The 15,544-nt window shown below is 43.6% G+C and overlaps 1 protein-coding gene across 7 annotated transcripts in view; it reads right to left on the bottom strand.

Moving 5' to 3' along the window:
- Positions 1-15,544, bottom strand: part of SDCCAG8 (SHH signaling and ciliogenesis regulator SDCCAG8) — a 262,314-nt gene that overhangs the window by 19,336 nt on the left and 227,434 nt on the right. The window contains exon 16 of one of the 7 annotated variants that reach the window (XM_073801473.1): positions 7,883-8,189. The exons of 3 other annotated variants lie outside the window; for them this stretch is intronic. In XM_073801473.1, coding sequence (XP_073657574.1) covers positions 8,057-8,189 — 133 coding nt within the window. In that variant the 3' untranslated portion in view covers positions 7,883-8,056. Of the gene's footprint in view, positions 1-7,882; positions 8,190-15,544 lie in introns of those variants that run through there. 3 more of the 7 variants (XM_073801481.1, XM_073801477.1, XM_073801467.1) reach the window with 3 other exon arrangements.

A 15,544-nucleotide genomic window follows, 5' to 3' on the forward strand; every position in this document is an offset into this window, starting at 1 on the left:
AAATGATTGAAAAAAAATCAAAAGAAAAACAGTATTTTGTGATGTGAACATTCTCTGACATTCAACTTTCAGTGCCCCTAAATAAACTTTCATTGAAACACAGCCATGCTCATCCACTGGCGTATTGTCTGTGGCTGCTTTTGCACAGTAACAGCAGAGTTGGGGAGCTGCAACACAGACCATATGGCCACAGAGCCTAAAATATTTATTACTTGACCCTTTAGAAAGCAAAGTTTGCCAGCCCCTGAACTAGAAGATGCCTAAGTTCTCTTTGAACTCCAAACTTCTACAATACTATGACTTTATAGAATTTTACTATGTTCCTATCCTCAAATACCGCCAGCTATCTAGTCATAACAGTACACCTAGGTTGCCCAAGTCGAAGTTTTGAAAACCCAATTACCCTAATTACTACTGCTCTAGGTAATTAATTTGGTGAGTAAGCCATATTAAAGTTGTACACTTTGTTCCAATGCTTAAAAATTGCTGCCACATTTTATGAAATTCCATCTCATTAACGTGGCCATACAGATCAGCTAGAATAAGCCATGTGCTCGGAAATCTGGAACACATTCTAGCCAGTTATCCTCACTTAGAAAATTAAGGCAGTTTCACTAGCTGGTTTGCTGTTTAAATATCCATTGCCCAAATCTACCCTTTTCAATAATGATTTCAATGGAGGAATTCATTCTAAGGGTCCTGCAATTCTGGGGAGAGTTTACATTTCCAATAAAGACAATTTACATTCCTGTACTGCCCCTTTAATTTTTCATTCTCTCAAATTTCCAATGAGCCTTGGCTGCCTGGGGAGTACAGCAGGGGTCGGCGGCTTAGGGCAGCAATGGGGAAAAGACCCCTGCTCTTCTCTTCAAAAGGGTCAGTCCTGTTAGACATGTTAGAGGCAACTTAGAGGTCATTCAGTCCTGCCCATTATGGTGAATCTGGGCCCCAGAGAGTACAAGTGATCTGTCCAAGGTCCCACAGACTGTCTAGAGTAAATCTAGGACTGAAACCCATGTCTCTTGACTCCAGATCTAGTGCTCTGCAGCATTTCAAAATGCTTTTTTTAAAAGGCCCCGACTCCTATTCCATACTAAAAAATAAGGACCTTGAGAAAGGTGACACACTGGGCAACGTACTGGGAAATGGCTGACCCATTTCCCCAAAAAGGCTGGGGAAAAGGGAGGCAATCCCTAGCTCAGTGCTTTTCTACCTAGCTCCGTGAAGAGCACCAGTTTGGGTTTTATTATTGTTCTTTTTTAACTTCCACTCTGTTGCAGACTGATAGTTTTGTGAAGTACTATAAAAATGCTGTTGCACTGCCTAATTGCTATAAAAGTTTCTAAGCACTTTCAATCTCTGTTCTTACCTTGTCACCAAACAGTTTGAGGACTCCTTGGTCTGGGAACCACAGACTGGTGTTGGCATGAAGGGTGCAGGACCCAGAGGCCAGAAGCTCCAAAACCAGCCTGGAAAACTCTCTGGCGGCGGCTCAGGCGCCACAGGACTCTGGGCGAGCCTGAGGTAAGGGAGGGCCCCGGCGGTGGCACCCTGGAGTCCCTGACAAGGTCCCTGGCTCTCTGCTGGACCAACAACTGCTTAAAACACAGCTGACTCTGGAAACGAGGCACAGTTTCCCCTCAGGTCATTTAGGAACATCTGCTGCGTAGCTACCTTGCAGTCTTAAAAGAGCATGTGCTATCTGACCTGACTGAGCTTGTAATTCCCTTGGAGGGCTGGGCATGAATAAAGGATCCGCACCACGAAACAGTGGGGACAGGAGCTGACATGGCAAGAATCTTAGACTCTGAAGGACGTAGGAAGACCATTTGCCTTAAGCCTCAGATACCCTTAACCAGTTCTTTGTAAAACAAGAGCAGAGTCATGGTGAGCACCGCCCCAGTGTGCAAAGAAAAACAGGACAGAGGAATGAAAACTCTTGAAAATCATAATCTTTGCAGAGTAGAATCCAGGCCACTTAGAAGTTCTAGGAGAAAAACCCACATCACCTCTCCTGCCACACCCGGCCTAAACCTAAGCCTGAGTACTCTCTTTTCAAAAATTAGTTATTTGGAAATAATTTCATACTTATAAAAAGTTGCACAGTGTGGCGTTTTCAGGAAGAGTCTGTTGTCAGGCAGTCCTCCGGGTGCCCCCCAGAGGCTAAAACCCTCCTCGAGCGGTCCTGGAGTGTGTCAGGTTCCACACTGTAGTGAGGTTCCCTCTAGTTTCTTCATGTTAGACCAGCCCCATCCTTGAGGTAGTCATACTGGTCACAGAGGTGTGACGAAATGACAGTGAGCCCACGGCAGCTAAGGAACCAGACTGTCACCACAGCGCACTTACTGGCACACATTTAATTAGCTTTTAATAAAAGTAATTTGATAACTACTCCTGGTCATCCACTATAGAACTGTCAATGCTGAAAGCTTTTTTATTTAGCTTCTCTTCCATCTATACTGAGGCAGCCTCCCTGCTGACCCTTGTCAAAGAACCCCATCTGCTGGTTGCCAGGGTAACTGAAGGCAACCAATTGAGCTGAACAGAGTGACTCAGAAATAAAATCTGCAGCCAAAGGAATTCTGCTAAGAGTAATAAATCATTTAGTAAAAGGGGATCCTCCACACAGTGATGAGTGTTGGGATAATATGAATGCTTAACTCTTCCAGCGAGAAGGTCCATGGCAGATCAGAGTGGTTAGGCCTGCCAGAGGGCTCATTTGGAAGCTAGTGGGCTCAAACAGCAGAGAAGTCCGATCCTGCCCATTGACGTGCCACCATGGGGGAGAAGGAAGCAGCTAAATCGGTTGTTTAATGTTTGGGCTGCGAAATTCTGAGTTTTAAGAAGTGGCAAGAGAACCAGTCCAGGCTTCCAACACTCCTTACTCTATTTTTCTAAAGTACCACAAGTAAACAAAACGCCCCATGTAGCCCAGGAAACTACTGTGGCCTTGAGGAAGGTGGCAAAGAGAACAAACACTGAGATTGCTTTGGAATAAAAACGTCTAGCACCATCTCTTTGTCATCAATCAACTTTTAGGTGCTCCAAGCAGAAGTCATCTAGGTGCACAAAATATGCAGTCCTTGAGATAGCAAGGGAGACAGGATTCAACTCGGAGGGTTGGGAGTATCACCATGGAATGGTCTCAGAGAGGGTCAGGGCTCTGAATAAGAAAGGCAGAAGAGGGTTTCCCTGGTGGCACAGTGGTTGAGAGTCCGCCTGCAGATGCAGGGGACGTGGGTTCGTGCCCCGGTCCGGGAAGATCCCACATGCCGCGGAGTGGCTGGACCTGTGAGCCATGGCCGCTGAGCCTGCGCGTCCGGAGCCTGTGCTCCGCAACGGGAGAGGCCGCAACAGTGAGAGGCCCGCGTACCGCAAAAAAAAAAAAAAAGAAAGGCAGAAGAGAAAGGGAAAACGAGGCCTCCGGGGGGCTGCTCTGGGTGACAAGAGGCAGCACGTTGCAGGCCCCTGGCAGTGGGCTCAGTGTCGTACCTGAGTCCCTCACAGCACAGGACTCCGTTCCAGTCCTGACCCCCATTCCTGGTGAGCACCCGCTGTGTAGACTAGGAATCCCTACAGGCAGTAGTGCCCAGATTTTAAGAAGAAAAAACTCCGGACGTGCTAAATCATCCATCCAGCATTTAAGCTGTATATGGCCGTTCCTTAGTGGTTGTGATGGGAGAGGCAAGGTTAAGGGCAGTAGAAACAACTGCCCCGATAGCCAATTACCATAGGGGATGAGGCAGCAGGGGTGTGTGCTGGGGGATGAGGGGTGGTGGTCAGGGCAGCCTTACCCTGCAGTGCCGCTCGTCTCAGGTTGCACCCCACCCTTTTAAGAGGTATACAGGCAGGATGCTGACATCTTCCCAACCCCTGACCCACAGAGCCATGGGAGGACCCTGTATCCTAAGTCACCCCCAGAGATAATTTCCTTCTTTAGAAAAGAGCAACTGCCAAGTGGAAGGTAGGTTTCCCCCTACCCCATCCTAGATGCCACCAGTGAAAGGATTCATCTTAAGAGTTTTAGTGAGATTCCGTAGACGGCAGCGTCAGGAGCGGCTGTGCCTTTTCTGGGGCCCCGCTGGTCCAAAGAGTCCACCAAGCAAAGCACTCCCGGGCCACTGCGCGTCCGGAAGCCGCCAGCCCGGCCCCCACCCAGCGCTGGGCGATTGTGCCTCTGCGGGTTGAAGCATCGGCGGGGCTCCACGTGCGCCTCTAGCGCCCACACCTGCGCTCGGCCCCCTCCGGACGCCCGCGGCTGGCAGGGCGGCCTCGCGCTCCAGCTCCCGCCGCCGCCGCCGCCGACGCGGGCCCCGCCCGGCCCCGCGTGCCGTCCTCCTCGCGGCTCGGCCCGGCCCCGGGATAGTGGGGGCCGCAGGCTCCGGCGGGCGGGCCGCGGGCGCGGGGCGGGGGGGGGGGGCGGCTGGTGCCCGGCATCTGGCTCCGGAGGCTCCGCGGGGGCTCGCAGGGCCTCTGGACTGCGGCAGAAGGAGAGGATTAAGCTGAGATGGCAGTTGAAGGAAGGAGATGGATGAAAGCTTCATTAACTCCAAGCTCACGTCCCAATTTCTTTCCCCTGAGAAGCAGTGTGAAAAAAGTTTGGTTTCCTTGTGATGGGAAAGTGCTGCGTGATTGTGTTTGCTTTTCTTACCTTTCAATTCCTTATTTGTGAACAACAACAAAAAATTAAGCATTGTTTGTTGATCATGGAGGACTCCAATTTTAATTAAGCAGGAAAAAAATCTTGCTAATAGAGAGGCTGAAGAAATATTGCAACCCGTTTTAATATCTATGTTAGTGATTAAGCTTCTCACGTGACTTAATTGAAACTGGCGAATATCTTAAGAACTCAAAGAAATGAAAATTAAAACGGTGCTGGGTATGACATGCCTTTATTTTCCCCCTCCAGTCTCTTCCAATAACTAAACTGACTTTTATGATCAATCCTAAAATGTGCCATAGAAAACAGACTTCCTGATTCCATAAAAATATCTTGAGTACTGCTTTATGACACAGTTGTTCATGCTTGAATTCCCTCTCCCTTCTTACAAAGTTACCATTAGTTACACTTCTAAACCCTACTTCCAATTCTTTGTCTCTGCTCACTCTCCGGAATTCTCCTCCATATTTCAATTCCCAGACACTCTTGAACTTTGCACATGCTGCCAGTTTCAGCTTGCGCAGAATAATCAGTATATTAATTCCACTCGGAGACAGTGAGATTTTTCTAACACAATCTGCCCAACCTGAACTCTTTCCTTCAGAAACACTTTGCCTTTAAAAAGAAACTCCCAGCATGAACCTCATATGAAGCGACATGTAACAGACAGTGCATGTGGCGCTGGGCGAGCAGCTCAGAATTAAAAGAGAATTTTTCACTTTGTTTCTTTGGTGCCATGTGCATAATGTACATGTGGACAAAACTGACATCAGACATTTAAAGCAAAAAAAGAGTGGGGGGAGGGGGGATGTGATGGTGGAGGGAAAGAAAGAAAATATGTTGATAAAAACAGTAACTTCTGTTAATCTACATTTTTCAGTTACTGTCTTAATTAAGAATGTTAGGAAATATGTTGCAGTTTAATTGCATTGTTTCAAGAAATTCTAATGCTGACAAATTTGGGACCATGTACACTTGGATGGTAAAAGGGATTGAAGTGGTAATTTCTTCCAACTGGTAGATAATCAAAATTATGCTTTCCACAGACAATCCCCCTGCCCTTGATCCTAAATTCAGACGACAAAGTAAGAATAGCCTAACACTTAGCATGTTCAGTATGAAATGAGCTCTGAAAAAGAAAGAAAGAAAGAAAGAAAGAAAGAAAGGAATGTGTTTTTAACCTATGTGTATGAGATAGGAACAATTTTTCAATATAAATACAAAGAATTCACAAAAAATGAAAGAGCACTTTATCTGAAATTTCTGGGTAACATTATTATGCTTGTAGAAAATAGTTATTTAGAAAAAAGTCGGTACCAATCTTCAAATTATTCTCTGATGACCTTAAGACAGTAAAAATCATTTGCCTCAGCCACAAGTACATAAACATAATGACAGTCTGAAGACACATTCAGATGTCAGGACACTGTGTCCTTTTCTCCTTCTGCAGCATAGACGCTCCAGGCTTCATTTCTCTTTGGAGGGAAGACTGCATCATCACAAAGCAAAATAAATTAGAATGTATTTTCCTTGCTCAGAGTACCTTTGATAGAAGTTATAGTAGACAGGGTAGCCTCCCACTTGCTACAGTTTACCACAGTCAACTCATTTTTAACCTGGATGTTGCATTTCTTACTTGATCCCATTGTCTGGGACCTGGGTAGCTGGGCTCACTGCCTCTGAGAAGGGAGGTGGCCACTCACACAGCACAAACCAGGCACTGACCAACGACCCCCACTGACCTGACTACTTCATTCAAACTGGTTTGATGATTTGGTCAGTTCTTTGACTGGATCAACTATTCATTTCACTTTCCATTAACCACGGTTTATGATGCACCTAGAGCCTCAGAGTTAGTTATCTATCCAACTGAGGAGGTGGGCCTAACTTTTCTAGCAGCTAAAGATATTGCATTACACGTGCAATGGCCCTGAAATTAGAATAAAATAAGATCTGTTTGCCCGAAAACGTAGCTGAAATGTCCAAAAAGCTTGGTTAAGAGAACAAACTCGAAAGACCTGCTCTCACTAGGAGGTCTCGTGGCTTCTTCTGCCTCAGCCTCCCAGAACAAGAATGGCCAGACTACTTGACCACAGCTGAAATCCTGCCAATGCGCTGCCACCATCAGTGTCTCAATTCTTAAACTTTTATTTACATTTGTATTAGAGAACAGAATCCTAAACGTCTCAAATTGCTGGATAAATGGCATGTGTGACCTCGGATTCCAGAGAGTTCACCAGTATGGAATTAGTATAAATTTTTTTCATGTCTCACAGGAGGTCCAAAATAGCGAAGGGACACATCTCTTGTGTGCTCAACACCTGGGACCATATAAAACTCCCAGCTGACTGACCAAGAAATGAAAGATTTTCCATCTTTTGGGGTTTCTGTAAATTCTGATGGTAGAGGACATTTCCCCCCCACCCCCCTCCACAGTAGCTGGGCAACCTCCCCAGAAAACCCTTTGTCAGGCAGCGCTGGAGGCTGGTGTGCAGAGCCTGGACCCCTGCAGAGGGTGGCAGGAGGGGACACTGTGCTGAGCAGGACCAGAGCATCGTTAATCACCAGATCAGACAGCGAGAGGAGAGTTCAAGTGGACACAGAGGCAGGGAGAACTCACGAGTGTAATTATAAGTTGAAAAGTTCTGAGTCAGTTCTCAGAGTTTAGAGAACATTAAAAGAAGAACACACAATACTGGGGGAAAAATAGGGAAGCAGTACACGCCCGAGGGCCAATTGCCTCTCCAGCAGCGGCAAGGCTGTTCCTGGGCTCGCAGGACCATTTGTTCCATTACACAATCTCCTGAAGCCATTTAGAGAGAGCTCAAACAACTGCCTGTACCAACACGACACATGGCTTCCCATCCCGACTCTTTGCTAATCCAGACGCTCTAACCATCTTTCTTTAAGATGCCATATGGTTGGCAGAAGCCTGTAGATCTAGCAGCACATCTGCTTGTGCGTTTCTTCTTCCCTCCATCCCCCCAACAAAAGAAGGATAGAGAGACAGACCAAGAGGAGGGCATGCGTGTGTACCTCTGCCTATATTGTTATTTCTTTTTACAGATTCTAACTAAATAAAACTATTACGGGGATGACTGGAATTATTCAGGGCTGGATCATTTTTTACTAGACAACATGGCAGATTTATTTGCTTGTCAATGATTTAAATCAAGATTAGAAAAACAAAGGATGGATGATCTCCTTTCTCCAAAGGAAAACCGGTTCAAAGCTCTCCCTCTGGGAATCCTTGAAATGCTTTCTTGCCGAAGGAGAGGGACAGCGCCCTTGCCTGAAGCGATTTCTCCTCTTTCTTTCGGTCAAGGAAGACAGACAAGCTGAGAAACTAGCAGATACCCAGAGCCTGCTTTGTTAGCAAGCACACGCGGCTGTATGCTAATGCATCGGCACCGACACGCTGCTTTTTTGGTGTGATGAGCAAAGATTGTTGACACTGTTGAAATCCTGGCTCTCCTGGCCTGTGAGCACACGGGCTGCCTCCTTGGAATCTGGCCCCCAGTAAGACAGGCTGCAAAAAAATAATACATTTTCTACTCTCCTGATGACTGAAATCTGGCCATTTGCAACTTAGAGCAGTTGGCGGGGGGAGGGGACATTAGGAAAACATTCTAAGATATTCTATCAAGCTAGGAATCAAAAAGACACAGGTGAAAATTGTGGGTTTCTTTTAAACTAAAAGTTAAACCTGGTAGACATGTGTGAGTGATCAAGGCCAGGATGCTGGCTTCAGGAGCAAATCCTGAAAAGTGAGGGTGAGGGGCCATTATTGTAGCCTCTGCTGCACCGGGTAGCTGGGACGTTCCCACCACACCGGGCAGAGGGCACTCTGCAGATGCGACAGCCCCACTAATGGCACCATCTCAGTTACAGGAGAAAAGCTAAGTTTCAGATCTTCTTGTAAATTTTTCTGAACCATATGTTGGTTGACCATACATGGTTTACCAAGTCTGTAGAAATATATGGCGGCAAAAAAGCAAAGCAGATATTTCGTTGTTGCAAAAGTACTTTTTTTAAGTCAAAGAAGAGTAGGGGAAACCACATCTTCTGATTGCTGAGCATGAAATATCCCTTTACCCGCCTAGAAACTCTAAGGGATAGGTATTATTATTACAATTTAACAGATAAGGAGACTGAGGCTTAGAAAGGATTACAAAAAAGAAACAAAAGATCCCAGAACTTTGGCAAAGTTATGCAGCTAGGAACTGCCAAACTCAAAAGGCCATGCCTACCTCACTCACAGTCCAGGAGGCCCCAGGTGTGCAGCTACACTTATACACACAAGCATTACCTAGTGGATATGCCCAGGGTCAAGTATGCCAGTCTAAGCAGGTCACTATTACCTGGTGAGCAATACACCAGTTATAATTAGTGTTCAGGCAGGGGCATCAAATAGTAGATTCCATTTACTTGTACTTTTAACATGAATACAGATTCATGTAACTGAAATGTAAAAACATGAGACGTGACTAAAAAAACATTGAACATTATAATAAAAATATCAGAATTTATCCATTCAAAAAGTATGCCCTTTAAACAATTCACCTTGGGGCCAGCACATGCATTTCAACCACACTGCCATCACCTAGGACTTGCTGACATGTTCCTTCATAGCCTAGGGCTTAGTGGATACACATGTAGGTTTGTGAATGAGTGTATATTAAGTGCATTTCATCAAAATCATATGTTTTAATAAAATACCTGCAGTCTATGCTATACTAATCTATGATGAATCAACAGCTCAGAGCAGATATGAGCCTGATTCTATTATCAACAGGAACAACAAACTATCATTAACAATTCTGTTATTATCACTGAGATGTGGCTATGCAGAATGATGAGTTTAAATTTTAAAAAAAAGATGTATGTTGAAATCTGAGCATGATCCAAGGCAAATGCTTCTAAGCCTGTTTCATTTCTAATGTAAAATGATACTACCTACCTCACAGGATTGTTGTGAGAATTAGAGATAACATGTAAAGTGCCCGGCACTTTGTAGATTCTCAGTAAATGAAAATACAATCATTATTGTTATTATTTTCAATAGAGGGCTTCGGAGCATATAGAAAGTGCTTTCACATACATTAGCTCATTCGACTCTGAAAACAGCCCTGGAATGTAAGAAGTTTTTCTTCTATCTAATGAATTAGATAGTTGAGATTCAAAAATAAAATAACTAAAGCAATAAATAACATGAGCTATTATTATTATTAATTATTTACTGAGCCCTTTCTACATGCAGTTACTGTGATACGTGCTTTTCTAGCCATTTCCAATTGTAATAGCAACACTTTGAAGAACGTATTACTGGTACTCTTATAATTCTCATTTTGTAGACAAGAAACTGAGGCTAAGAGATGCTGCCAATATCTCGCCTAAATTCACATAGTTAATAAGTAGCAGAGCTGGAAAACAATCCCAGGTCTGTCTTCTAAACGCACAATACTAACAATAGCTGTAAAATATTGAAGACAGGACTAAAAGCCAGACTTCTCTGTTTAAAATCCAGGGCCCTTTTGTCTGTACCACATTGTCCTTTGGGACTTATCTAAAGCTACTGTACATGTGACAATGAAATTTCCTAGCATAAAAATCCTTGTCCTTAGCAAATTTCTATGTATGCTAACAAATTCTATAGGGCTTATGGTTCAAGTGTCATAAACAATGCACACTCACACAGAGCCTGAATGCTGGGTGCTCCCTTACAGCACAGTGAAACATTAAAGCAGGGCTCTTTTATAAGATGGCAGGACATGACATATGCATGTGAATGCATCACACACATAAACACACACCAACAAAGCTGTCATTATATATTTGGAAACTAATATCATTGAAACTGTCAGAAACTTTTTTTATCAAGATAATAGTCTTTCAATAAAAATTAACTGTCAGTAGAAGGCTTCCAAATCAAAATTATATGCTAGGGGTACTAGAACATTCAGAGGTTGCTGACCATGTGCTGACATGAAGAAATGGGAGCTGGTGCAACTAAAATCTGGATTTATGGTTCATGTACGTGCTTTACCAGACAACCTTCTCCAAATAAGGCCACGGAGCTGCTCTTGTGAACTCTCTCCTTGTTTCTGGTGCAGTGGGACAAGGGGGCAGTCATCTCAGGTAGGCTCTTCTTGACCTCTCTGCTCTCTCCCTCCCTGTGTCCCCTTTATCTGATCGGACCTGGACTGATTTCTGTAAGTCAAGTTTCCCCATTGGTTCTCTCCTCTATTACCAGAGCTTCCAGGCTCCTAATTTCATTGCTGACTTCAACCCAGTTCAAAGTGGAACAGGATTTCAAACAAACAAACAAAATAAACAAGCAGGAGCCTATGCTATCACTTCAGTGCTTCTAAGTTCATAAATCTTTGATCACATTTTCAGTCAATATGGAGGGAGGGTCCCAGCACATGGATTGTGAACGGAAATGTGTTACTTGGAATTTAGTGCTCTGTAAGTGCAAGGTGCCCCACGGGTTTCAGACTTAAAGGATATAAATCTCGAAGGCTTCTCAAGAGTACTCTGGAATGCATCACTATGAGGCAGCACTCATATCTACCAAGAATGGAGACCTACATATTAACTGTCCCACGAGAGTGAGACTAGGTGCCGCAGAGGCAGACATTTTAAATGATATGTCTTTCACTAATTTCATAGGCTGCAGTAGTCCTGCGTGGTAGCATGAGAACAAAAATACTATTTTATTCTAACTTTGCTAAAGGTATGGATAGGATGGACTTCCCCTATCATAAGTGAGTGTGACTTCCTCAGCCAGCTTATCCACTCTGAATAGGACCTATATAACTTACACCTCCTGGACTACAACACAAGCTCTGATTTCCTATTACACCTTGTTCTGTGTGCTGGGCACTTTAGCAACTCACATAGCTCGTGTTTGCTGAGCAATTTACTACGTGTCAGGTACTGTTCCGAACATTTCTGTGTACTAACTTGTTCAATTCTCTTAACCAATTCTCATGATTTAATAGGCTCATATTAAGTACCTTGCCCCAAATCACACAGCACAGAAGCTAAGCCATCTGGGTTCAGGATGCACAGTCTTAACTACCCTTCCCTACAATGACTCTCAGAGACATTATGTAGGAAAGGATATGATGCCTACCTCACCTACCAGCCATGGGAATTTGGTGTCATTTAGCCTCTTTGACCCTGAGTTTCTTCAAAGCAAAACATAATTTAAACAACAATTGTCACACCTATGTCAAAGGGTGGATATATGTATATTATATTCTCTCACATGTTTACTGCTTTCTTTTTCCCACGTGCAGAAGTCTTTTCTAGGCCCAAGTCGGTTGTGACCTCCTTGAGGGGAGAGGCCAGTATCTAGTATATTTTGGTAACTACCATGGCCAGAGCTCGTAGTTAGTCATCACCATCTTCATCATAGCCTCATAAGTTGTTGCCACTGTGGGTGCTAATTGGGGCCTCCAAAATGAAAAACCAAGGATTCTTTGCTTTGCTAGTTAAAGACAGGGACAAAGCTTGTTCATACTGCATTTGGTGTTTAAATGCCTTTTCCAAAACAGTCTCAGATGAATTGAAAGGGCGGTGAAATTAGCCAACTCCACTAAGACACAAAGTGATTGTCTGACATGGACTAATGTAGAGCAAAACGAGTGGTATCTTCCCTTCTGGAAGCCCCTGAGGTCAGGCTTGTCACCTGCCCATGTTACACAGGGATATTAAAAACAATACCACAACAACTGACTGGACACAGCTAATGTGATGAAAAGGGTGATGAGAGTATATACATAAAAAGAAACACTGCCTTTCTAGAGACAGAGAAAATTGTTAATACAAATGAACAGATGCTTGGGAAGAAAATATTATTTCCAAAACCCAGATAAAGCTCTATTTATTACATTTCAGAGACACTTAAATTATAGTGTCTGAAAGCTATCCTATCAAGGGTATCTGTGACACCTAAATTATGTAAAAATCTGAAAGGATAAGCCGGAATAAAGACTTTACTGTGAGAAAGACTTAGGGAGAAAAAGTTCTTTTTTTTCTCAAAGGATCAGGTGATTAAATCTACTGTGTAGCATAACCTAATGAGTACTAAGTTCCAGCACTAAACTTTATGGAAATCCAACAGAATATTAAATTCAAAATTCATTCAGAGATGTTAATATGTGCTATTTTAAAATCTAAATGCAAATTTCACTATTCCTATGGTCTGTTGATATTCTTGTTGTTCACATTGGTTCTTTGGGCACTCCGCCGCCCCAAGCTCCAGGCCTGCCCCAGGTGCTCCACAGAAGTCCTGGGGTGTTCTCTGTGCCTCTGTGCTGGGCCAGGCCTAGAATGGAGGTGCTGGGCGTGGCAGCCACTGAGTGGGCTTGGACTTGGATTTGTTACCATCAACCCTGACCCTCCCAGAAGAAACCAGGCTCACCACTGCCTCTCCCACTGACTAGCATGCTTCTGGCTGCCTCTAGGCATTTCCAGAAAATGGACTGTCACACACTAGTTAAGGAAAAAAAAAAGGAAATCTTATTTAGTTGGGCCCAAGAAAAGTTAAACAATGAATCAAGTGACCTGAATGGGAGTCACTGTCACAGTCCAGTGTAGACATAACTCTAAATCTTTTCAGTTCATCATTCCAGCCAATTCAATTCAAGTAAAATACAGACTTCAGTCTAGATTGGAAAGACAACAAAAACAACAGCATAAAGAAGCACACTAAAATCCATTATCGCCTGTGATATTTACAGGTACTTTCAATCTATGTTTCCTTAGGATGGGGTGACCTGAACCTTGAATGCCAGGGGTGTCCAATAGGAATCTTTATCACTCTATGCAAGTGATAGAGTGATATTGCCTTTCTCCCTTCATCTACTTCTTGTTTATTGTTCTACCTTACTTCTTACACACCTCACCGGGTGTTGTGCAGCTTAGTAAGTTAGCAAAGGCTTGTGATTTTCCTAATGAAAGGTGTTAATGGTGTTATGTAAATACACAGTATTATTTTGTCTTTATTCCAGCATTCCTGGATTGAAATAGTTCAGTGTGTGTAAATATGTTGAATCATGTGTATTAATTGCATTTTTTTTTGAGTAATTCCCTGGCATCCCAGTTAACTAAGGAGATGCAAGCTCACTTGCACAATGAAATATTAAGCATAGTCTCAGACAACTAGTCATAAGTCTTTGTGCCTTTCAAATCAAATTCTAGCTAGATGAATCCATCCAGCACTTATAGTCATTTGCTTGAATACTAGACAGAATCACTAAGTTGTGACCTCCCATGAAAATAAACAGAGGCAGATGCAAAGGTTAAAGTTTACAACATAGCAAGTAGCCTACCCCAGAAGATGGGGACAAGTATGTAAGCTCCCGGTAAACAATTAGCATAAATAACCAAAGAGCCTAAGTGTACAACATTCAGAAAAAAAATTTAAAAGTACCAATACCACCACATGTTTTAAGTTGGAATTTCCAAAAATAAATATTACTATGAGGATCGAGTGTCAATGGGGGCCACGTTAGCTCTTTTTTTTTTTTTTTTTTTTGTGTGGTACGCGGGCCTCTCACTGCTGTGGCCTCTCCCGTTGTGGAGCACAGGCTCGGGACACGCAGGCTCAGCGGCCATGGCTCACGGGCCCAGCCGCTCCGCGGCATGTGGGATCTTCCCAGACCAGGGCACGAACCTGCGTCCCCTGCATCAGCAGGTGGACTCTCAACCACTGCGCCACCAGGGAAGCCCAGAAAGTGTTTGAGTCAGGATGGTCTTGGGGCTAAAAAGCCACAGGGACACTCCTGGTTAGCTGGCTGAGTCATCAGGTGGTCCAACAAGGCAAAGAACCATGCCATGATATTGGGAATATAAGGGCAGTCAGCCGGAAGTGATGTGCTGCTTCTCATCTTGGGCCGTAAGTCTAGAATGATCTTCCACAGTGTGGAATCCAAAAAAATGTTAATAAAGCAAGAAGTCCAAATACATGTTATGAGTTCTGGTCACAGTGGCTACCAAAATATGTGATACTGGCCCCTCCCCTCAAAGAAGTCACAGACCATTTGGGCCTAGAAAAGACCTTTACACATGGGAAAAAGAAAGCAGTAAATACGTGTGAAGGGAATGGTCCAGGTGTGAGTGAGTGGTCTTAGAATTCAGAAGAGGAATTCATTCAAGAAAACTTCTCCATTGATTCTAAAGCACTGTGTATTACTGATTTTAAAAATGTACAACAGTGCATTTATATGCATCAATAACGCAGAAATAAGTAAGGGGATGGAAATGAAATAGACAGTCTAGCTGGTAACAAAGGCTTCGATGTGATAAATTTCAAAACAAAGTAGAATGGTAATGTAGCGCAAATCTGACTGGATGTGCCAGAAATAGAAAATGTTTCCCACTAATGCAAACTTTTTTGGAGACTAAGAAAGTGGACTTCTAAAGCTTCTCAAAGACTGCAAGTCATGCCACAGACAGTTATAAGGAACGGGTAACTCCTGAAAGCCATTCTGCAGATTGCAACAAAGACTTTAGATGCTGCTCTCCCCAACCAGAATTCATGGGCTCACGACGAGGTCAGGGACACCTTACAGAGCACATACTGGAATAGTCAGACTGACCCAACATACTTTCTCTTTGATCACCCTTATATTTGACTGTATTTTAGTAAATTATCCATGTAGTTGTATTTTGACAGCTCTCTTTACAGCAGTAAAACAAAATGTGTGCATCGCAAATGGCAAAGATTCAAATTTCAGCTATGTTTATCCAAAATAGCACTGAACTGCTTCTGTACTTATGCTATACTGCCTACAGCTTTACGGAAGGGAAGACAGATGGGATGAATTTAGCAGGGAAACAGCTGTGGCTTGAAGAAGAGACAAGCAAAAGTTT

This window comes from Tursiops truncatus, chromosome 1 (assembly GCF_011762595.2).
Source record: "Tursiops truncatus isolate mTurTru1 chromosome 1, mTurTru1.mat.Y, whole genome shotgun sequence".
NCBI classification, from domain to species: domain Eukaryota; kingdom Metazoa; phylum Chordata; class Mammalia; order Artiodactyla; family Delphinidae; genus Tursiops; species Tursiops truncatus.